This window comes from Ostrea edulis, chromosome 1 (assembly GCF_947568905.1).
Source record: "Ostrea edulis chromosome 1, xbOstEdul1.1, whole genome shotgun sequence".
NCBI lineage: Eukaryota > Metazoa > Mollusca > Bivalvia > Ostreida > Ostreidae > Ostrea > Ostrea edulis.
In genome coordinates this window covers 87,168,307-87,193,700 of record NC_079164.1, presented here as the reverse complement: position 1 = coordinate 87,193,700, position 25,394 = coordinate 87,168,307, and the positions used below count along the sequence as shown (strand labels likewise).

The following is a 25,394-nucleotide window of genomic DNA, read 5'->3' as shown; positions in this document are numbered from 1 at the left end:
TTTTTTCTAAATTTTCATGATAGGTCTTTAAATGACAAATGCACATTAAAGAGTCAAGTGTATTTTTAAATTAGTATGTTTCTTTTTTTTTTGTCACAAGGCCGTATTTAAAAATATGTTTGTTTCCTCTCTCTCGACCCTAAATTTCAGAGGAGGGTTGGTAGCTTGGTAACATTTTTTTTAGCCAGCAGAATTTTACATAGGATGAAATTTCCATGACCATTAACAAAGCCCGATTCCAAAACGTCATGAAGCACATCATTCCATGTTTCCTCGTCAAATTCATGAAGTTGGTTCTTGCGTAAAGTTCTGCTTTGATTGCCACGTTTAGGATCTAAGTGAAGGTGTTGATATTTCGGACAGTACTCAATGTATCTCGGAAATGCTAATGCTCACTATCTAACCACTGAACATAGTATATATGTATACTGTAATAGACATATTGTACATGTGTAACGGTTGATTCCATGAACACATGGGTTTCTTCAGATTTTTTCTGCTATTTATACCATATATAACACTTAAATAAAGTCAGGTAGAATGTTGGAACTCATACAGACAGTGGTGTTATTTCGGACATGTCAGTAACTTTGGAAAGTTAGTAAATTCCCTTGCTACCTTTTATTCATGGTTCACTTGCATTTCATGCTTTTGTTTTTACACATTATGTTAATTCATATGTGGTAGTGATTTTGATTTCATTTATAATCTTTTAATCATATCAGTAGATTTAACTTTTACAGGTAAATGTTTCAACAGGATTTGATTTTGCCGATCAAACAAAATGGACGCTGACATCTTTTACAAGGTTATGTACATATAAATTAACCAATCAGAGCTAAGTTACACATGCACATAAAATTTGGTGTTTTCCAGTTTGTAAATATATTTCTTTTGAAGTGTCAGACATTTGGTCTGATACTGTTAGAAATAGTGTCAGCCCAAACAAAATTTTGTCGGGCCAGAAAAAATGCATCGCTTTAGAGGTTTTTATAAGTTTTATTTATAATTAAATAATTGTATTCAATCTCCATCTCAGCAATAAGTTCAATAAGTTTGTAAATTCTCCTTTCATACTCTTTCTCGTGTGCTCACACTCGGAATCTTCCTCACTTTCACGGAGTCTCTTTCTTGCTCTACTTCTCTCTCACCCTCCACTTTTCTCTCCATTGAGTATCCTATCTATTCCTCTCAACTTCTTTCTCATCTTTCTCTGCAATCGTTGCAGTGTTTTTTTCCTACCTACTGGTACCGGTACCCATTCAATTGGGAAAAATAGCATCAAAATCAAACAAATTGGGAATTTTCTACCTATGCATCGGCAAATGATTTCAACTAATAGAAAAGAAAAAAATAGAACAAAACAAAAAGTATTCATCTCTTTAAACTTTTTTATTTGCTGTTGTGAGATGTAAGGAATCGTTATAGGCTCGTTTTAGAATCACTGTAGCTCTACAACACATGCACTGCCATGATCTGTACTTTCAATTTAATACCGGAAGTGATCAATGTTTCAGACTAAGTAAATTACGATGTCAGTAGTCTACTTTTTGGCAAGTGAATTGGGAATTTTTAGTCTCAAAATTGGGAAAAAGTGACGGTTTTTGGCATTGGGAATGGCACCATTTATCAGTACCAGTTATATAAGGGAAAAAAACTCCTGTGTTGTAAGTACTCTTTCTCTCACTTTGGCCTGGGTGTAGTTGGTCTTTCAACTTTGAGCAGATGGCGTCGCATAGCAGTACTAAGGTAAAACTGCATCAAACAAAAGCCATTGTTTCCCAGCTGAAACAATCGGTTTCTTTTCTCCTTGTAGTTCTTCACAATAGATTCCTCACATTTACATAACAATGCCTTGCCGGATTTAGCATCGGTTTGAAAATTTATGGGTCACATGGCTGCCATTTTTTGGGGTAAAAAACGGACTTCGATCCCGATCTTTTATCGGCCATCAGGACCAACAATTAAGTAACTTGTGTCAGACATTTACTACTTTTGTCGGATAATCCGACATTACTGACACTTTTCAAGAACTCTGATATGTCGAATTCGGAAAAAAGTTTAATTAAATATTGAGAACACATAGATATAATGCTTCTTATTGAGGGCCTCGGTGGCTGAGTGGTTAGAGCATCACGCTCAAAATCACACTACCTCTCACCTCTGGTTAGCGCAGGTTTGAATCCCGCTTGTGCTGGTAAGTGGTAAAGTTTCCCAATTTACTTAGGGAAGGTCGGTAGTCTCTTCCCAGGTATATTGTATCTGGGTTCTCTCTTCCACCAATAAAAACTGGGCGCCACCAGGTAACTGAAAAATTGTTGAGTGTGGCGGAAAACAACAATCAATCAATCAAACAACCTTATTGACTGTCAAAGATATCACACTCATCCGAAATATTAACACTTTCCCCTACTGAAGAACACAACTTGCATACCGGAAGTCCCAAAGTCTCCTTGTCTCCTCGCTCATCGTGTAAACAACATTTCTCCATCTTGGTCTTGCTAGCAGAACACCTCTATTCTTACTATCTTTTTTATTTTATATTAGATCGAAACCAATGAAGATATAAAAAATTCTGGTCATTATGAAAACTGATCTGTACCTGAAACAACCCTGAAATTTTCCGGAAATAAAAATCAAACTTCACCAGAATGACTCAATAATAACCTTTAGATTCTCAGACTTGGTCGGGCGAGGGGAAACAAACAATATTTTATTTTGGCCCAATGTTGGACATATATGAGAAAATCCTATCCCTCTAATAGCTGTGGAAGATGGAATAATCATGGCCAGATTGTAAAGGTGAAACACAAGGGGAAAAAACACTACTTCAGAACATCATCCTGATAAAACTGTAGTAATTAGAATATGTAGCATTTCCAAAGTAAAACCATGTAGTTGTCTTTATCTTGTAGACACACAAACACAAAATCTGTTTCATTATTAAATGAATGACTGAGAATCAGTGTTCCATGTTAGATATGTAAGTTGTACATGAAAAATTTAATCCACCAAAAACATCAGTGCAAATTTTGGGGGAAAGACAACATACATTAGGAAAAATCTGTCGTTTTTTGAAAGGAGAAAAGGCCTTTTTATGGACCTAAATTGGGTGAAGAAAAATCACTGGTAAGTAACCATGTTTTACTCTACACAGTCATTTGTAGTACAAATTTTCAAGAATTAAGTCCCACAACTTCTCCATTTTACATAATCCAATGCTTTCTATGGTAAATGTTTTACTTTCAGAAAACAGAGCACAGCTTTGGACATGTTGGACACACCGAAATTTTCTATCAATTGATTTCCAATTGTTTTCGACCAATGTGGAGGTATGTAACCAGATGACCTTAAGAATTGATTGTATTATCACTTATATTAGTCTTGCATTATCTTTATCGATTATATTAGCCTTAATTACCGGTTATATTATTAAATTTACAATGTATGTGAGTGATGCAGGCCTGTGGAATCGCACTGATCATATTTAGTCATTTTAGCTGATGAAATTATGTCAGCCGCATTGCAAACAAATACATAAAGGTCACCATGTTTTGTACGACCTTTATGAGTAAAACTCGCGATACTGTTATTCCAGTACCTGCATCACCCATAAATGATTGGCAGTTGGGACAGTTTTGTTACCAAAAATGTACACTACTGCAGCTGCGTTTATTATAGCGCATTAGTGTCAATAATGTTAATCACGTACCCATTTCATATATATATACGTTTGTAAATTTGTCAAAAGGAGAAGAGAATAGAACCTGGTATTGTATTTGAATGTTGCTGAGTTTATGTTAGAAATAAACTTTGAAACCAACGCGAATTGAGTAATAAGACTTTGTTAGTATAAGTCTTCAGGTTAAGACTTTGTTGGAAGAAGTCTTAAACAAATAATCCGGTTACAGGTATTTCAGCCATATTTCAGCAATATCATCAAATGTTTACTGGAAGATAAATCTATGGCATGAATATATATTGTTTGTTTAAACTTATGATGACTGTTTTCTAGAAGAAATACTGTTTGTAAAGCAAGTCAAAATAACAGAAAATGATCACCAAATGTCATTTAACATTCTGAATCCAGGTCATGTAATAACTAAGGTGCATTGGGATTCCTGCACAAAACACACATAATTTAAGGTTGATCGATCTTCGTGTGATGTCATAGGTTTTTGCAAAACTCTTCATAGATCAAACTTTGCGCTTGATAGAAATATATCTCTCTGAGGAATTTTATTCACTGGATATAATAAAAAATTTGGTAAACTATTAATACTGAAAAAGTTTATATTTTCCATAGATAATCAATTATTTATGATTAAAATAATTTTGTCAAGGGCAATAACTCCTATGCTGGTATTTCCTCTACTGGATGTCTATTATACATTGGTTTACCTAATATCCACAATTAATCTATACATATTTATGAATTATCAGTTTTTAAAAACTGTTGATATTTAAATTTTGTCATTTCAACAAGTTTTTATCTATTTTTATTATTCTGTTTAACGAAAATGTGTAATTTTTTGATGTTGATGTACACTACTGTTTTTGTATGTCTGACATCTTTAAAAAGGTGGTAACATATATATTTTCTTTGGTTATTAATTAAATTAAACTATATTGAGTGGAAATTAATACAGTTTTTCCACTTTTAAACATTAATATTGATAAGTCACATGAGGATGTAGCTACCTTAAGATAAAAGTATCACTGTCAAATGTGGGCAAATAGAGAATTTATCATATATATATATATATATATATATATATATATATATATATATATATATATAAAAACTTTGCTTACCTGTATTTCCTTGCTGTGCAGCATCATTATCCTCTACATCTAATATGTTTTCCTTAGAGCCAGTGTCTTTGACAGCATCTGCAGTTTCGTCAGATTTTCCTTCCAGTCTTATGATCTCTTCCTTTTCTAATTTTTCACCACTGCAGTCTTCTTTTCCTTTTGAAACCTCCTCAGACACCTCATTTAGTTGAGTTTCAGGGACATGTTCAAAGTCACATTCACTTTTATGGTGTTCTTTCTCTTCCACTGCTTTCTCATCTCGGCTAACATCTTTCTGGCCTTTGCTGTCTTCACTAACAGTACCACTATTTCTGCTGAAGTCTGAATCCACATCCTGATTAGTGGGCATTGAATTTTCACTACTATCACATGTGTTTACACTATGGCTTGTTTCCAAGTCTTCTAAGATTTTTTGTGATGAGCCCTTTTCATCAATTGTAGGGCATGGTGTATCAAGACTTGAGTCATTTTCTTGTGATCTGAAGTTATCTTTTTCCATTTCTTGGCAGACATTTTCTGTAGTGGTGTCCGATAGTTCTTTATCTTGGTTTTGAGGTTTTAGTACCGTTTCCTGGTTATTTTCTTGGGATATGTTGATGATGGGAATCACAGGATTATGATCTTTATCACCCTCCTTAGACTTTTCATTTACATTTAAAGACGGACATTTGCTTTCATCATCTTTTGCTAGCAAGTCGTCAAATATATTTCTTGCACTTTTTCTCTCCACCTTTTCTTTGTTCAGACTCTCAGATGGTGTTGAATTGGATGCTTTAATTTCAGACTTCTCTTTGTCTGGAAGTATATCTCCTTTAGCATTTTCCACAGCTGAAGTTGAGCTAACATTGTCCTCCCGTACAGTGTTATTCAAGCGAGTACCATCCACTTCATCCTGTGTTTCATCCATTATCAATCCTGAAATGAGAAATATAATTTCATACTACCATCTATATTAACATATGACAGGGAGATATTTTGTGTGCCAAGGAATGGGGTGTTAAGCTTGTGTGACTGTGCATGTCGAGCACTAACTTTAACATCACACACCTGTTTTTATCATTAAAAATCCAGACTCCTAAAAGATGGACCTGAACATATTAGCTTCATAGCATAATGGTTCATTGGCTACAATTACTTAAAAAATCTGAATGTATATATATATCCTTTCCACAATTCAAAAAAAAAACAGAGCTTCATCCTCATTATCTGCCTTAGGAGTCAATCTGAACTTGGAAAAATCATAACATTATTAACCAAAATCTGAGGACATGAACTAAATTAATTAATTATTGATATTATTAAAGACATTTAAAACACATATATGCAAAGACTACCATATACATGACCATCTTCAAATCATCTGATACAGAGTTAAAAGGACTGGTTCATGTTTTTTGAAAAAAATAATATTTTTTTTCTTGTTTGATGTTAAACATTAAAACTACATCTCATTTAATATTGACAGCAAACATTATGACTTTCTAAATGCAAGAATAAAAGCAATATTTTAGCTTTAAATCTGTATTATATACACAAAGAAATTGTCTCCATGTTTACAAACAAACCAGTGAAACTATGTGAAATGTTGATTTTGTTATTTAAAGCATCTCAATTTTTTATCAATCTTTAGATGACACATTTTACCTAAAGAATACTTGTTTGACTGATTGTATATTGTTTAACGTCCCTCTCGAGAATTTTTCACTCATATGGAGACATCAACCATTGTCAATGAAGGGCTGCAAAATTTAGGCCAATGCTCATCACTTTGAGCCAAGATGGATCTTTATTGTGCCTCACTAACTGTGACACGGGGCCTCAGTTTTTACGGTCTCATCCGAAGGACCACCCCATTTAGTCGCCTCTTATGACAAGCAAGGGATACTGGGGACCTGGATACCAACGGGACTAAAGAATACTTGAAATGTGATAACTAAAGAATACTTGAAATGTGATAACTAAAGAATACTTGAAATGTGATATAGATATAATAAAGTTAGATTGATATTCATTTCTTTTGAAAACTTTGTAAACAACAACATACCCGCAATCTTTGTTTACAAAACGAATAATAAACTCTCTAAAATGAGCTTCTGTGATAATATATAACCTTAATTTTATTGCGAAACCTTTTAAACACAGTAGACAGTCATTAAAAGTGAAAAACAAAATTGGGGGGGGGGGGGGGGGGGGGAAAAATTGTGAATCAGTCCCTTTAAGGAGGAATGCTACACCAGAGAAATTTGATGTGGATGAAAAGTGGAGGATATGTAAAACAATATTTTGAAATTGAAAATTTTCAAATTTACTTTATTTTGTCAAAAAATGCAGTCTTAGTAGAAAGTAATCTGGGGGGAAAAAACAATATGCCCCCCGATCTTTGATCTCGGGGCAATAAAAATTTAAAACCCCTGCTGGACTTGAACCTGCAACCTACACTGTCCAGCAGTCAGTATGCTAACCCACTGAGCTACTCCAAAAGGAATACACCAATATTGCTGATATTGATTTTTTCATCCATGTTCTAAAAGGAAGTCAGCCATTATGATGATGTAGAGTACCTCCTTAAGGTGTGGACAACATACTTGACTCCACACGTTTTCCCCATCCAAAAGACCAAACTCAAAGTTTGAAACTACACCACAAGGCATACCCTATTACCAGCCTATATCAATCTAACAAAGAAGAGAACAAGAGCACGGTACCATACATGGTACACAACACGTCAGTCACAAGCTGACTGTTTTTCTCATGACATGAGTCGTAGAACTTTACTGAAAGTTGTATCAGCCTTCATCACTCTGCAACATTTTTTATTTTGCATCACATGAATAAAAGGTCTTAGCTTAAAAACTGTGACAGGAGGTCAACAGACAAACAAGTTTTCTAGGTAAAATGCTTTCCCAAAACTGATTACTTTCAGTGACCTATGTCCCGTGGGAATCCGGGTTAGAATATATCCTCAGTATCCCCTTGCTTGTCGTAAAAAGCGACAAAATGGGACGGTCCTTTGGATTAGACCACAAAAACTGAGGTCCCATGTCACAGCAGGTGTGGCATGATAAAGATCCCTCCCTGATCAAAGGCTGCAAGTGCCAAGCATAGGCCTACATTTGCAGCCCTTCACCAGCATTGGTGACATCTCCATATGAGTGAAAAATTCTCCAGAGGGATGTTAAACAATATACAATCAATCAATCACCTAAAAATCAATAGGGATCATCTAATCTTTAGGATACAAGTACCAGTGTACCAATTTTGGTGTCAATCAAGCAAATGATTCTTAAAATATTGGGGACAATATATTACTATGTCCATGTTATCCCTTGACCTTTGACCATGTGAACCCAAAATTCATAGGGGGTCCTGAGTGGACTGATCCTTGACCATGTGACCTCAAAATCAATAGGGGTCATCTACTCCTTAGGATATACCAGGGTGCCAAGTTTGACATCTCTCATTCAAAAGGTTTTCAAGATAACTGAGTGGATAGTATCTTCTTATGTCCAGTTTGACCCTTGAGTCCTTTGACCAATTTGACCTCAAAATCAGTGGGGCTATCTACTTCATAAGATAAGTAACTGAGTGTACCAAGTTTTTTAGCTGTCAAGCAAAGGACTCTCAAGATATTGAGCAGACAGCATCTTCCTATATCCAGTTTGACCATTGCCCTATGACTATGTGATCTCAAAATAATAGGGTTCATGCCCGGCCCTACTCCTTAAGATGTACCAGTGTACCAAGATTGATGTCTGTCAAGCAAATGGTTCTCAAAATATTGAGCAGACAGTAAGTATATTCCTGAGACCAGTTTGACCCTTGACCATGTGACCTCAAAATCAATAGAGTTTATCTACCCAGTGTACCAAGTTTGATGTCTGTCAAGCAAAGAGTTATATTGAGCAACAGTATCTTCCTATGGATTGACCCTTCACCTTTTGACCTGAAAATCAATAGGGGTCCTCTTCTATACTCATAAACATCCCAAATATGAAATATTACATTCAAGCGATTGACATGATTGATGGTTCTTAAGATATTGAGCGGACAACATATAGCTGACCGACTGACAGGTGCAAAGCAATATATGCACCTCTTCTCAATACATGCACATTTTCAATACCCACAAAAACACTCTGTAAAATAAGAATTAAGGTCCTTACTTGAAAACTGTTGGAGGAGTTAGATGTACTCTCTATATAATATTTTCTCAAAATCGAGCACATATTTTTCTCAAAAATTGAAGACGATCAAAATCCTTGCCGCATGCAGATCTTCAATACCCATACAAACACTCTTTAAAATAAGAAGCTCAACACCTGGAACTCTGGGAGGAGTTGGACGGACAAATCATGTACCCCCAACATTAATTTCAAATAAAGGGACAAAACTCCTGCAAGACACCAATAGAAATAGATCAAAATTGCAACATGATCTTGAGTGACCTATAAAAAAGCTACACAGCAAGTTTCAGCATGACCCATGACAGAGAAATGAAAATGGAATGGAAAAAGAAACTGAGTAGATGGGCGGTATGTTGTAGACATCGAATTGCTGTTCTAAAGACAGTGGTGTATTAAAATGCAGTTATCATGCCTACTAAATAAGTACAATATTGGATCTGTGTATAATTTGGCAAGTCTAAAAACTGCTTTTCGATATCATGTATATATTAAAATGCTAAGTTTATCTTATATGAACATGCACTACTGTTCTTTATTTATTTTCATACCTGGCTAAGGTCATGTATAGGTTTATACTGAAATTAAGGAAGTAAATATTGTGAAAAGGTCAATCTTTCTTTCATTCATTCACTTGAGAATCTATATTTTAATGATGTGATAAATAAAATATTCAAGTCAGAACGAGACCAATGTGTCATTGGATGTCCTTAACCTTGGGGTGAGCACACTAGTGTGTATATATTTTTATGTATATAGATTTAGTGCATCCATCAGGATAGAGTAAGACATTTTGCTAAATACTCAACAGGCAAAGCTTTACTTTAAATGATACATCTTTAATTGTAAAGATGATGATGAATTTCAAAATAAAGATTGTGATGAATTGAGATAAGAAAATGAAAAGTGGACATCAATGTTTGAATTGAATAGAGATTAAGACATTTAAAAACACGGTATTGCAAGTTTTTTTGGGAGGTAATTAAATTTGGCTTGTTTGTTCGATCTGGTAAATCAACATTTCTTGCTTACCCTAAAATATAGAAATTTCACAGAAATATAGGAATTTTTGTGGAAATATAGGAATTTATATAGGACCCCCCCCCCCCCCCCCCCCCAATACACGAATTTATAAGAAACTTGATGCCCTGCATGTGATAAAAGTTAACCAGGTTGTCACCTCAATGTCCAAAACAAGTGCACCTAATGTCTTGTAAATTTTTTTTTTTAGACCTTCATGAACACTGCATGTGGTTCAATTTTGAGAAGATTTTTATAAATAGACTTTCCTCTGTATCTCCATGCAGTTTTTTATATATATTTTTTAAAGACTTATTACTGGTCATGGTAACTCAGTGGTTTGGGAATTCGCTTTGTATTGAGAAGGTCATGAGTTTCATGTCTGTTTGCACAATGTTAAATCAAAAACTTGAACATAGGTAGTGATTGCTCCTTGCCAAATGTTCTGCATTGAGAGTGAGAATCACGGGTCTCTTGGATAAGACCTTGAAAACATTATATATAGGCCCCATGCTGTGGCAGCTAGACCAGGCATTTTTATAGCTCTAAGCATAGGTCTAAATTTGTGGTACTTCACCAATAGTTGGTGATCATGGGGATATCTCAATATAAGTGAAAAATTCTCAAAGGGACATAAAACAAAGAAACAAAAGAATTATTACCAACATTTTGGCATTTTCCCCTTGCTTTGTTTTCATTAAGGCAAAGAAATTGAGGGTAAATACTTGCTTAAAGGTCATAGGAGACGGATTTTAACAATACCTTTTCTCTCCATAATTATTAACTTTGTTTCATAGACTCCTCATAAAAATGCTTTATTAAGATTAATAACGATATTAACTCGAAGAAATTGAAGTGAAAAGGTACTCGGATTAGAAAATCGTTACCCGATTATCGTTCCTGATTTCCTGAATTTGTGACGTCATAAGAGACCACACTCAGATTTGCGAATCAAAACAAAAGAACGCCGAGAGACGATTTATTCGCAACTGGAGGAGTTTTTTAATGGGGAACCATAGTTTGTTGCACAAGGATATGACCTTGAACTCATAATCAATGCAATTGCGAGCCACATCGACGATTTTTCATCGGAGGACGAACAAAACGATCAATCAAGGTCCTATTTATTCCGAACCGGTTGAAATAATACTGACTGGTTAGCGGTTAATGATAAATGTATGATAATTTCGGAGTACATTCTCTGATGACAATTCGAAAAATATAGATAGTTATTACTTGTGCTATTTCTAACGCCATGCAGACACGCAACATCGTTTTGTTTTTTCCAAGGGGGGTGGGGGGGGGGTGGGTGTGTGTGTCAAGTTGAAGGTTGACTGACAAAAAAGGTGGGCAGCCCCTCACCCTCCTTTGGTTTTATTTGCCCAAGTCCCACCCTAACTCGGATATATTTTATAGCCAGATCGGAATTTCCTTTGCACACATCGTGAGCGCCGTATTTTGAATTTATTTTCATAAGATTTTTACAAGTATCGTGTGCAGCTATTTTAGTTTAATAGGTGAATCTAATAACAAATATAAGTAGCTACTTAACATTCTTTTACAATGAAATTTGCGATATTAGGGCCTATGTAGTGCTTCATTTGAAAAAGATAAATCATCCCCCAACTCTTGCATGACCGTGAAATTTGGTTTATTTCACTTAGTTTAAAAACATGTAATTTCAATATCGCTCCACCATTTGCTTTGAACATTCTTTTTCAAGAAGAAAAGGGGGGGGGGAATCTGATTATGCAACTTTCAACATATAAAGTTAAACCTATCCATTTTCAATTTATTTACTTATATATTCAGAAAAAAAAGATTCTGATCAGAAGAGATTCATATGACTATTTCATAGTCACATTTCATTTCTAAACAAATTACCGTAGATAATGTTTATGCTAAATTATGAATATTTGTACTACCGTCATTATACAGTCAACGTTTTGCGTTTTCGCCATGCTTGCAGTTGGTCTGTAGTCGAAAATAGTTAGAACTGCATATGGTCAAAGAATTAATTTCATAAACCCATTGGTTTTTGCCAAAGTAGAGTGTATACGATAACGAAACTGATCCTCATCAACCCCCGTAATCACGTAAATGATTGTCAAACAACTTCGAGTTTTGTGTTCTCGGTGTAAATTTCACAGCCAAGTCTTTCTGAACGTTCGATCATTTAGACAAAAGTATATTGAAATACCTGACTTGCTACATTACAGTTGGATGTAAGCACATTGAACATTTTGAGGGCTAAAACCCGCAGTTGTTAGTATAAACAAAGACACATTTGCGTCAGGCTGGTCTCTTTTGACGTCATCAAGCAAGGGAGATAAGTCATCTTACTATTTTGATACTTCACACCACACCAACATTTGACGCTCTGTAGTGTGTGTTACCTTACGATTTTTTCTGAATGACTTATTTACATATGTTAAGTAATTAAAGAAGAACACATTTTCCTGCAAAATATTTTTTTTTTGAAAATCGTATCCTATGACCTTTAATGTGAGTTAAAAATTTAAATTAAAAGTGAACAAGAGGCTCATGGGCCACATCACTCACCTGAGTCACCTTGGCTCTTATTTAAAGATTTTCCCTACATATTCGCATGTAAAACTTTTATCCCTATTGTGGCCTCAACCTACCACCAGGGGCCATGATTTTTAGAAACTTGAATCTGCACTATATATCAAGAAGCTTTCATGTAAATTTGTACTTTACTGGCTCAGTGGTTCTTGTTGAGAAGACTTTAAAAGATTTTCCCCAATATATTTGTATGTAAAACTTTGTTCCCCTACCATGGCCCCATCCTACCCCTAGGGGTCATGATTTTAACAAACTTGAATCTGCACTATGTCAGGAAGCTTTCATGTCAATTTGTATTTTTCAAGCCCATGCAGTGGTTCTTGAGAAGATGATTTTCAAATGTTTTACCTAAATATTCCCATTGTGGCTCGACCCTACACCCAGGGGCCATGATTTTAACAAACTTGAATCTGCACTATGTCTGGAAGCTTTCATGTAAATATGTACTGTCCTAGCCTGGTGGTTCTTGAGAAGATTTTTAAAGATATTTTCCCTATATATTTGTATGCAAAACTTTGATCCCCTATTGTGGTCCCATCCTATCCCCGGGGGCCATGATTTTTAACAAACTTCAATCTGCACTATGTCAGAAAGCTTTCATATAAATTTCAGCTCTTTTGGCTCAGTGGTTCTTGAGAAGATTTTTAAATGACCCCCACCCTATTTTTGCATTTTTGTGATTATCTCCCCTTTGAAGGGGGCATGGCCCTTCAGTAGAACAAACTTGAAAGCCCTTCACCCAAAGATGCTTTTGACCAAATTAGGTTGAAATTAGCAAAGTCAGGTTCTGGAGAAGAATTCGAAAATGTTAAAAAGTTTACAGACGGACAGACAGACGACGGACAACAGGTAATTAGAAAAGCTCACTTGAGCTTTCAGCTCAGGTGAGCTAAACATCGCAAGTGGTTGGACAGTTCGAAACAATGCCAATATATGAGGCTTACTTACTTATGTCAAAGACTGCCTCATCTGGGTTTGAAAATATAATGAAAGTTGTAGAGCTTTAATATGTTATGTTTTAGCTGCAACACTGCAAAATATGAGAGGGTATTTTCCAGCATGAAACTTATGAAAACAAGGTTAAGGGCAACTTTGACTCAAGAGAATCTTCAGGCACAAATTAATGTAATGGTAGAGGGTCCCTCTCTACAGGAGTTCAAAGCAGAAAAGGCTAATGAACACTAGCTGTCCTCTTGTAAAGGGTCATCTGGAAGACATTTACAAGGACACATGACCCCTGTAAAAGACACATCATATAGAAATCACAATGGGATTTATTATGATGAATATGAAGTGGGCCAGAAATAAATGAATGACATAAACTATGTTTTGTTGTTGTTTCAATTATAACCTATGGTAGGTAGGGCAAGTAAAATTACAGGTAGGGCAAGTGAATTTTGGCCATGCACTTGCCCTTAATTTATTTGTCAGCCCCTGAGCCCCCACCTACCCCAAGGGGGCATGATTTATACTAACTTGAATCTGCACTATGTCAGGAAGCTTTTATGTAAATACAGTAAACTTCTCTGGCCCAGTGGTTCTGGAGAAGATTTTAAATTATTTTCCCTATATATTTGTATGTAAAACTATGATCCCCTGTTGTGGCTCCACCCTACCCCTGTGGGCCTTGATTCTACTAAACTTATATCTGCATCATGTCTATAAGCGTTTATGTAAATGTAAACTTCTCTAGCTCAATGGTTTTGAGGAGAAGATTTTTAAAGATTTTCCCTTTACATGTGTTAGTAAAACTTTAACCCCTATTGTGGCCCCAACCTACTCCATGGGCCATAATATTTACAAACTTGAATCTGCATTTTGTCAAGAAGCTGGGACCAAATGCCTTAAAATTCACCTGACAGTAGTTAAATATTCTTCAAAACCAACATCTGGAAATAACAAATTTGGTATTCATGCAGACTCGGCAATTATAAAATGTAGAAAGTCCAAAAAAGAGCTGTACGATTGATGAATGAAAGTAAAGATGACTATTCCAGTTTTGCATATCTGTCGTTTCAGCCCTATCAGATATGCAACTGGCCATATAGGTTTACTCAAATCTAGTTCTGAATCAATATATAATTTACTACTAATTCTGATATGGTAATAATTTTAACAGGAACTTAGTAATATTGATAATGTACGAACATTTGTTGCTTACAAGTGTTTGAGACATCTCGGATGTTAACGTTACTGCATACAGTCAGAACTTCTCATTTTCCAAAAACAGAATATTGTGCCCCAATAAAGATATGAATGAAATACAAAAATGTTATCATTAAAAACAGAAGAATTAGGAAAAATTTCATTTATATGGTGATCGACCCTTTTACTGGCTTTTAGTACATCCTGCATGCCCCCTATCAGAGTTTTTGAAATTTAAAAAAATTCACTGGTCAAGTTGACCTGTGCATTGATGAAAATTACTGACCAGTCTGAAAAAATATATTTATCAGTCAGTATTTTAGTTACTTGAAGAAAAAAGAAGTGTTTGTGAAACACAAATGCCCCCGATAATGGCCAATTCCGAAGATGGCCATGGTCACAAGGACAAATATCTTGGTACCAGTAGAAAGATCTTGTCACAAGAAATGCTCATGTACAATATGAAAGCGCTAATATTTACCATTTAGAAGTTATGACCAATGTAAAAAAAAATTAAAAGTAGGTTGAATGTCAAGGTCAAAAGGTTTAGTACCAACGGAAAGGTCTTGTCATAAGGAATACTCATGTAAAATATCAAAGCTCTATCACTTACTATTCAAAAGTTATTAGCAAGGTTAAAGTTTCAGACAGAATGACAGACAGGACAAAAACAATATGCCCACCGACCTTCGATCTCGGGGGCATAAAAAAAACCCAATCAAACAAACAAAATAATACTTTTAAAACGAATTGGCATTTAATGTCAAGTCACAAAATATGAACTTCTAGGCACCTGATCCCACCTCTGGTATATCCCGGGGTCTGTGTTTGCCCAACTCTCTATTTTGTATTGATCACTATTCGTTATTTTCACCCTTCATGATCAGTAATAGTAAATTTGGACCATTTGAATGTGATTCATGAGACTTCAAAAGCCTTATTGAATATGCAGACTTGTTCTCCAAGGGCTGCGAAGGTGAATGCAATTTGTGTGAACATCAATGGAGCCCCAACCTGGAATGACCTGCACACCGAATTCCATTAAATCTCACTGATGCATCTGTTCACAGGACAAAGTCAATTTCATGTAACAAAAAATGTATCATTAGTTGCTTTATCCACATCTGCTTAAGATTTGAATATGATCCAAAAAATATGAAAAAGAAATCGTCTAATTCGCATTTGCAATGTCTTCGTTTCTTTTAAACCTTTGGTATATAATACTCAATCACAAATCATAAAATGCTCAAATCTACTCATTTCAGTGATTCAGACTGGAAAAGTTGATAGGACAGAGGGCCTTAATGTTAAAAAAAATGGGTCAAAGACTCAATTGGCCGGGTTGCAATATTTAGAGTAAATAATTTGGGTAGGGATTTATTTATGCCGATATATATAAAAAAACAACACATCACATATTGCCGCAGGGCTTTTATTGATTAATAAAAAAAACATGATATATGTAATATTAAGTAATAATAACTAAAATGAACAATAACTTCAGGTGCTTGAATTGTATATGATTATATGATAAAGAAACAGAATTTCTCTATTTATATTGCAAATTTACAACTCATGCCCAGAAAATTTGACATTCATATATAATTGAATTTTTCCTCAGAGGTAGTGCAACTAAATTTAACCACAAAAGATAATCTCACTTACTTTTTTCAAGTTGAACTCTATTTTTAGTAACAACTTTTTGCTGTAGCGCCCATATTCGACAAAGGTCAGACTTCAAAAAACCTAGTGCATAACTTCAATATATATACTTACTTTCTGCAAAGTTTCAAGGTTGTACATAAAAAACTGTAGGAGGAGTTGATTTCACAAAATTTCCCCAATCGCCCGCCCGCACTTCACCATACTATAGACCGGATTTGCACTTTGCGCAACCCGGCCAAAAATTATAGGCCATTATGGCCAAAGTTCATGAAAACTTTAGGCCCTAAATATATATGAAACAATGCTGCAAAATAAATTCAAAACCTTTTTTTGAAAGTTAAAGGCGGACTTTTTATTTTTCAGTCCTTCAGTTGATTGTTAACTGTTTTGGAATTCTTCTCTATCGTTTCCTGTGTTGCAGAGTGTTGTTTGTTTGATTTACTTCCCGTCGAAAATTTTTCACTTTAGATAGATATTGAGATGTCACCAGTTGTGGGTGAAGTACCACAAATTCAGACCTATGCTTAGCACGCGCTCAGGGCCATACCAGTGAGGAAATTTCTTTAACCTGCCAACACCTGCTGCAACACAGGACCTCTGTTGTCAAGGTCATATAAAAAAGACTGTGATTCTTACTTCTAAATGCCAAGCGTTTGGCTAAAGAGCAATCACTACCTATGTTAAAGCCTTAGATTTGACGTGGCCATGACACTAAACGGGGCTCTTACTCACGACCTCCCAGTTAGGAAGCACTGAGCTACTGAAACCAAAAAAAATCTGATGCTTATTAGGGTTTGTTGCCCAGCATCAAGCCGGACTCTTTTCTTTGGAGCCATTTTTTCTCTATACCGTTTCCCCACTGATTGGTGCTACACACAAACAAGAGAAACAAGATTAACAGGGGTACCACTTTTATCATTTGTTTTCCCTCAGAGTAATTTGGTCTGGATGGAAGTTTTTGGAAAACCAATCAAAACCTTCTTTACAAACGAATAATTGAGTACCTGTATCATAACCAACCGAGATGATAGCGTTTATTTTCCTGTGGCTGGTAACCATTAAAAAACGATCAGCCATCCTGACCTAAAAATGAAAATTTCATAGGCCATTTTGAATATTTATTGGCCATTTGCCGATGCCAATCTGAATCACTGCATCTAAATATGCAGATGCATACATTTAGTCAATTACACACTACATTTAAGAACCATGCATATAAAGAGGTTAAACTTTTGACTGTTTACATATTACCAGTCCTTCGTAATGATTATATACCCAAAAATCACTGGACTTTAGAATATTTACCGACAAAAGCAAGTGGTACCAGTGCATTTCAGAAACTCTGCCCTATCAGCAAAGTATACACCAGGATGACCCCTCTTTAAAGATTAAATGTGCCGTTTTCAAAATTACAGTATCAATGAACCAGAGGGCAGGTTAAAGTGATTCCTGTGCGTTGGGAACATATCTGAATCAGTGTGTCATAGACTAGAAAATGATGGTAAATAGAACTGCACAATGTCTAGCTAAACAACTGAAATGACTGAATTGCTTTACAAATGATTCATGACTCGTTAGCAGATAGGGAAGGGCAATTGGACCAAAATCCATAGTCGATTATCGGTAATAATCGGACACATGTAATCGATTAATCGCAATTGTCATTGCAGTGGTTTCCCCTCAAAATAGATAACAGAATCATTACACATATATATACAGTGAAACTTCTCTAAACCGACCGGCTGTTGGACTGGAAAAAACGACCAGTTTAGAGGGATGGCCGGTATAACGAGAATTAAAGAAATTATAGACGTTTTATCTCAATATTCACAAAGTAGGTACTGTTCACTTTGATCTGGTGATCTATGATCAATTATCGGTGGAGATTAAATTAGTCCGCTTGTACCTAAAGGTAATTATGAATTACAAGAAATATTTTCCCTGAAATCATCTAATTTTAAACTGAAAATCTATAAAAGGATACATAAAGAAAACACAGAGGCCTCTTATTGGAATTCCTCTTGCCTATAAAAACTCTGTTTACATTCATCGCTTTTGTCATTAACAATTTTGTTTTGACGTTTTTAAAAAGTACAGTAGTAAATATGAAATTGTAATTTGAATATTTCTTTGGAATTTTAAGTCTATGGAAACCAAGAAAATGAATCTATCTTTTAATAATTATCATTAACAGTCATATGGGTTTGTTCTTTATTAACTACTGCTTATATCCATATGATAGTATGGTGAAACAATATGGCTTTGATACTGTATTCATTCAATATGTTCCTACCTGTTTTTGTTGTTGTTTTTTTTTTTACATTTTGTACAGAATTTGGAAGGGTCTCTTGGATGAGCTAAGTGTCAATTAACACCCTGGACAGCACAGGTAAACAATAGAAATTAAAGAGGCCACTAGTGTTTTTCACACCTCCAGTTGATAATTTTCCACCTGGCCAGTTGGTCAATCAATTTGCACACCTGGACTATTTTGATCAACCTCTGGCCAAAATTTTCTTGTCTTCAAAAAGTGGCTGGTATATTAAGAGTAAATTACACATGTTTGTTAACACATGTACTTTATAAAGTGGCCAATGTCCGGTTGTCAGGGGTGACCGGTTTTGTAAGACTTTCTTTGTAAAGAAATGTTAAGATTTCTGCTGGGACTTTGAAAATCGGCCGATATTCAGGGAGAACCGGTTTTCTGTGGGGACGATTTGGAGAAGTTTCACTGTACATGAAAACAACATTTGAATTCTTCTTCGTTCCTTTTGTTCATGAATCAGAATTTCAATATATCAAGTAATGGAATTTATTTACATGTATAATCACAATGTCTGAAAGTTATCAGAGTCAGACTCCTTTATCTGACTGTTGAATGTCATTGTTATTACCGTTAATTCTCCCGCCATTTTGTTTGCTTGATTTTTGATCGGGTTTGACATGTACAGAAAAGAAAATATGAAAAAAAATTGAAATAACTTCTGGATTTCTTTTGGTCAACCATGTTGGCTACTTTTATTTTGTAACCGATTAGTAACATCAGAGAGCTCTAAACGACCGACAATCAATCATCGGCAACAATCGTTTCATCACTAGCAAGTCCTGTTCCTGCCCACCTTGCACTTTTTATTATGGCAGTTTTAACGAAAAAATTTCTTTGGCCTCTGTATCTAAACTGCTTACAAGACCAAAGAAAAACTTACTGTCCAAATCATACACAATTTTTTTTTTTCAGTTTCGAAAAGAACTTCTAGATCGAGTTCATAAGTACTATAGGTTTACTCAAAACTAGTTTAAGTGTGATAGAACCCCGTAGGGATCCAGGTTAGAATATATCTTCAATACCCTCTTGCTTGTCATAAGAGGTGACTAAATGGGGTGGTCCTTCAGATGGGACCGTGAAAACCGAGGTCCCGTGTCGCAGCAGATGTGGCACGATAAAGATCCCTTAATTCCTGCTCAATAGCCATAAGCGCCGAGCATAGGCCTAACTTTTGCAGCCCTTCACATGGGACTGAAACGATACGCCCCCTTCACGATACATATTGCAATACTTATGACACGATTCAATACGATACAATTTACAGAAGAAACCAATAATAACATTGAAGAAATTAATTATCAACATTCAAAATCATAATTTTATAAGCAAAACTGCCAAACAGTGAGATGCCTGTTTGCTGTAGTTTAATACTGATAATTAGTAATTATTATTTTCGTCAACCTCAAGGCAAACAACAGTTTGAACATTATTCGACACTATTTCGTCCCTCATGCAGGTAGAAACAAGAGGTACTGTGAGCAATGCTCACTAAGAATACCCCCCGCTTACCCCAATCTCCCAAAGGGTGTTGGTAATAGGTAGGGCTGGGACGATTCAGGGTTAGCTCGATTCGGTTCGGTTTCGATTCAGAACAGCACGGTTCGGTTATTTTCGATTCGGTTCATGTTAGATCCAATTTATCTAATGACACCACAAAAATTGACAATTTTAATGAGTAGCATATTTGATTTGATTTAATTCAAGTTATATAACTATATGTTGTCATTTGTAAACATCATATCTATTCATAATGGCATTTTATAACTTTGATAGAAAAAAGAAAACACTGACAGTCTATCAAAATTTGTTATATTAATGTGCTGCATAAGTTTTGGATTATTAAACAAATCTATAGTGAATCTAAAATGTATGATATTGTTTTCATTGATATGCAAAAATTCAACAATTCTATCAATTGAGAGTCTTTGAAAATCTCTCCTTTATTGATTTACTTCTCTCATGTTAACTGTCAAATCTGTGTCATTACTTACGATGTTGATTTCACTCCACCACTGACAGAAATGCTATATATGTCATGTAAAGATAAACTGCAATGATCTTACGGACCATATTCTGTTGGTATCTGAGTGGTGAAAATGCTAACTCTTAACACAGTAGTGATTTAAATCTCCGTTGCATAAAAAACCACATGTTTTCAACATCACTCGGACGCCATATTTGTTGTTTTGGTGTAAGTAAAATCCAAAACAAAACCGAACCGAACCGAAATCCGGAATTTGTAATCGGTGCATCGAATCGAATGGTATGAATCGCGGTGCACCGAAATTTTCGGTGCACCGCACAGCCCTAGTAATAGGTAAAACTTCAGTATTATGATCCAAAAGGTATCTAGGAACACAGCATCTCCATGCGATGAAAAAAGCCATTAAAGAATTTAAATGGAAACCATATTGCTACTTCGATGTCCAGTGCGCTTGACCTTTGACCCCAAAATCGATAGCGAACATCTTCATCCCATGGGTAGTCCATATATATGATATGGTGACGGTAGGTGGAAAGGATAATGCTTTAGAGGCCGGAAACCATTGCGTCTACAGACGGACAGACGCACAACCCGATTCCAGTATACCCCCCACAACTTGTTGCGGGGGGTATAATAATATGTACAGGCCGAGACTGATGTAGTTTATGGAACCAGTTTGTATGAAACGTATCGAACCGAAAATCGAGGCAATGAATCGAACATCGAATCGAGTGTTTATATTGAACAGTATTGATATTTCGGTGAATCATTTCAGCCCTACCTTCACAGACAGTGGTGACATCTCCATCTGAGTGAAATATTCTCGAAGAGGGACGCAAAACAATATTCAATCAATAAATCGTGATAGAAACACTATATTTGCTACCAACTGAACTCTGATTACAATCATCACCCTCTTTAAGTATATGGTTATAAAATCTTAACAGGAACTTGGTAATATTGATGAAAAGCACTGGCTCTGGCAGCCTTGTATGTGCAATACTTTTACAAACCCAATCTCAATTTTACTAGACTTGATCTTCAGGCTATTGGCTAATTTTGAAGGTTGCTATTGTGCAGAAATCACAGAAGAAAAAAGTAGACTGTTCATGCACTTCAAAATCACACAACAACAAATAATTAAGATGTTGTGTGAAAAACGTTTTCCCAAAAAGAACAACAGGGATAGACATGACCGTTTTGGGACAAGTAAACTTTGTTCAAGGCAACTCCAAAATCCACTTTTTTTTTTTTTTTTTTTTTAGACATGTGTACATAATATTTGCGATATGGCTGCCTTCAGGTAGTACTCTACATCGTTAAGGGTGAATCAATATATCGATATATCGAAATGTACCGGTATACGCCTGTCCAGCGATATACGATACGGCGTTTCAACGATACGATATGTCGGGTTAAAAATAGCCCTTTTAATAGTCGGGAACGAAGTTCATAATTTAAAAATGGCTTCTAACAGGAACATGAATCCTCAGACTTTAATACCCGCTTTTACATTGTGACATCAGTGATTCCTCGGACTTTAATCCTGCTTTTACATTGTGACACATCGGAGATTCCTCAGACTTTAATCCCCGCTTTTACATTGTAACACATCGGAGATTCCTCAGACTTTAATCCCTGCTTTTACACTGTGACACATCGGAGATTCCTCAGACTTTAATCCTCGCTTTTACATTGTGACACATTGGAGATTCCTCAGACTTTAATCCCCGCTTTTACATGGTGACACATTGGAGATTCCTCAGACTTTAATCCCCGCTTTTACATTGTGACACATCGGATATTTCTCAGACTTTAATCCCTGCTTTTACATTGTGACACATCAGAGATTTCTCAGACTTTAATCCTCGTTTTTACATTGTGACACATCAGAGATGCCTTAGACTTTAATCCTCGCTTTTACATTGTGACATTGGAGTTTCCTCAGACTTTAATTTTCATTGTTTGTTTTGTTATGAAATAACATATATTAAACCACTTCATTTTTTAAATTTTTGATATTTTACTTCAGAAAATGCTAAACTACATTGAAAATCCAATATATCGGATATCGCATCAGAAAATATTGTATCGTATCGGAAAATCTTGAGCAATACACACCCCTATACATCGTCATAATGGCCAATTTCCTTTAAAAACATGGATAAAAAAATCGATATCAGCAATATTTGACTTTTCCTTTTCCATTTAAATACCTACCTGAGTAGCTCAGTAGGTTAGAATACCGACTGCTGAATTGTAGGTCGCAGGTTCGAGACCAGCAGGGGTTTTAAATTTTTTTCAGATTACCTTCTACTAAAACTGTATTTTTTGACAAAATAAATGAAAATTTTCAACTTCAAAATATTGTTGTACATATCCTTCACTTTTCATCTACATCAAATTTCTCTGGTGTAGCATACCTCTTTCGATGTACATTCTGCATAGAACATGTATTAACATTCCAAAAAGTGTAAGGTTTGTGTTTGAATTGAGGAATCATTAAAAATTGTAGAATACATATAATGACTTATGATAAAGATATATATGCTAATATTCATGTTATCAAACACCATACGATTACAAAGCCACAACGAGGTTCCGGATCTTACTCAACGGTCATGTGATCAAAACCGAAAACGAGACAGGTGTTAAGTATACGATAAATACTATACAATATATACCATATGTAATAAACAGTGGGGAAAAAAACCGGTTGCTTTTTTCTAAAAATTATCGGTAGAGAAAATTAAAGCACTGTCGTCGCCATTTTGTCAAGAAGTGTTTACATCGAAGAAATATTTCTTACATTTTCTCTCGAATAAAAGCATATTACATTTCCAATCAAATATAAAATAATCGTTCGTAAAATCAAGCTTGTTTTAAAGTTAAAAACTCACGGCACAGACTGTGACATCGATCTCTAACAACACCACTCCCATGTGCGTTTCACTGCCATTGTGGAGTCGGCGAATATTTTGATGAACACTGCCTCGTTTTCATATATCGTTCGGAGAAACAAAGCCACGTGATGTGTTTCGTCATTATCTCTCTGCGCAGCAAGTCTGAACATGGAGTCATCGTAAAAGTGACCAGGTGAATGAATGCATAATCATCAAAATTATGTGCTTTGAATTATTTTTATAAAATGTAAATTGGGATTAGAAAATAACATACTGTCACCCTATAGATATCGATTTGATGAATTTTCTGAATTCGCTATGCTGTAGGTACTGCATGCCAATCTAGGCTAGCTACACATATATTTCATATTGCAATGCATTACAATCGTTTCTTTATGTCCAGATTAACCATAGCGTACCAGACTTTTTTTTCAATAAAGGTTTATGTAACCTATAGAGGACACGTAGATTATATATGTACATAATTTGTCAATCCAATATTAATCATTCAGTAACGTCGCACAAAGCAAATGCAGCCACATCCACAAAGTTTAGCAAAGCTGTGTATAGTGTACACGCAATGCTGCCTTATGTGTGTACACGGGTCGTCTCATCGATCAATGCAGACGACTCTATCCCGCTCGCTACCATTGGCACACACCACCTTTGTGTTTACCGAATCGGTTGATCTATTTTTAGAGCACTATATAACCACCATCTATCGATAGTCGGCTTGTCGTAATGCGGATATCACGGTGTCTTACAAATAGGCATAATGATTTCATTACAGCAAATATGTTCTCAAAAAATATTTGAAATTTACATGGATTGAAATGAAGAAAAAATTCGAGTCAGAAATGCAGCTGTACTTTATAAGAAAATAAAAACGGCTTTGCTCTATCTCGGATGAATGCCTACAGTAGTCCTGATGCATAGCTGCGAGGTCAGTCGTTAAGTATTGCTGTCTGGTGATCAAAAATGGATGGAAAAGTCTGGACATTTTTTTTAGCTGCCCGGATGTCGGAATGCCATGATCTGCATATTCGAATGAATATATATATATATAATGCATCATTCCCTATCGTTTAAATGCATACGGCAGTTTTACGTCCCATTGAAAACTCAGCAGGCGAAGTACTTATCATGTTTAAATCCTATACTGTAGATTAATTCAGACCAATCGATTGATTGTATATTGTTTGACGTCCCTCTCGAGAATTTTTCACTCATATGAAGACGTCACCATTGTCGGTAAAGGGCTACAAACTTTAGACCTATGTTCGGCGCTTGCGCCCTTTGATCACGAGGGGATCTTTATTGTGCCATACCTGCTGTGACACAGGTCCTCAGTCTCATCCGAAGGACTGCCCCCATTTAATCGCCTTTTACGACAAGCAAGGGGTACTGAGGACCTATTCTAACCTGGATCCCCAAGGGACCAATTTAGCAAGGGTACGGAAAGTGATATCACCTAATGGGAGTTACAAGGTTCCATCCGATATTTCCGTGGCTTTTTCTCTTCAAATACCGAGCATTTTGGCTACCTTCGATGAAAAGCAAAATACTGGTAATCGCGACATGTTTTTCAAAATGGCTTGATTCGAACTCGCTTTCTGAAAATCAGAATGAAAGGTGAAGATAACGAACAGTGATCAATCTCATAACTCCTATAAGCTATACAAAATAGATAGTTGTATAATTTCCATTTCATTTTTATGCTTCCAGTGTAATTCATCACTACCTGAAACACCTCAATGAACGCTTTATGT

At 35.6% G+C, this 25,394-nt stretch overlaps 1 protein-coding gene across 2 annotated transcripts in view; it reads right to left on the bottom strand.

Moving 5' to 3' along the window:
- Positions 1 to 24,316, bottom strand: part of LOC125676402 (uncharacterized) — a 38,949-nt gene extending 14,633 nt beyond the window's left edge. Inside the window, exons 1-3 of one of the 2 annotated variants that reach the window (XM_056164493.1) lie at positions 23,900 to 24,311; positions 23,623 to 23,787; positions 4,816 to 5,730 (exon numbers count right to left, since the gene is read on the bottom strand). In XM_056164493.1, coding sequence (XP_056020468.1) covers positions 4,816 to 5,722 — 907 coding nt within the window. In that variant the 5' untranslated portion in view covers positions 5,723 to 5,730; positions 23,623 to 23,787; positions 23,900 to 24,311. Of the gene's footprint in view, positions 1 to 4,815; positions 5,731 to 23,622 lie in introns of both variants that reach the window. The other variant, XM_048914274.2, reaches the window with a different exon arrangement.
- Between the last annotated feature and the right edge of the window lie 1,078 nt (positions 24,317 to 25,394).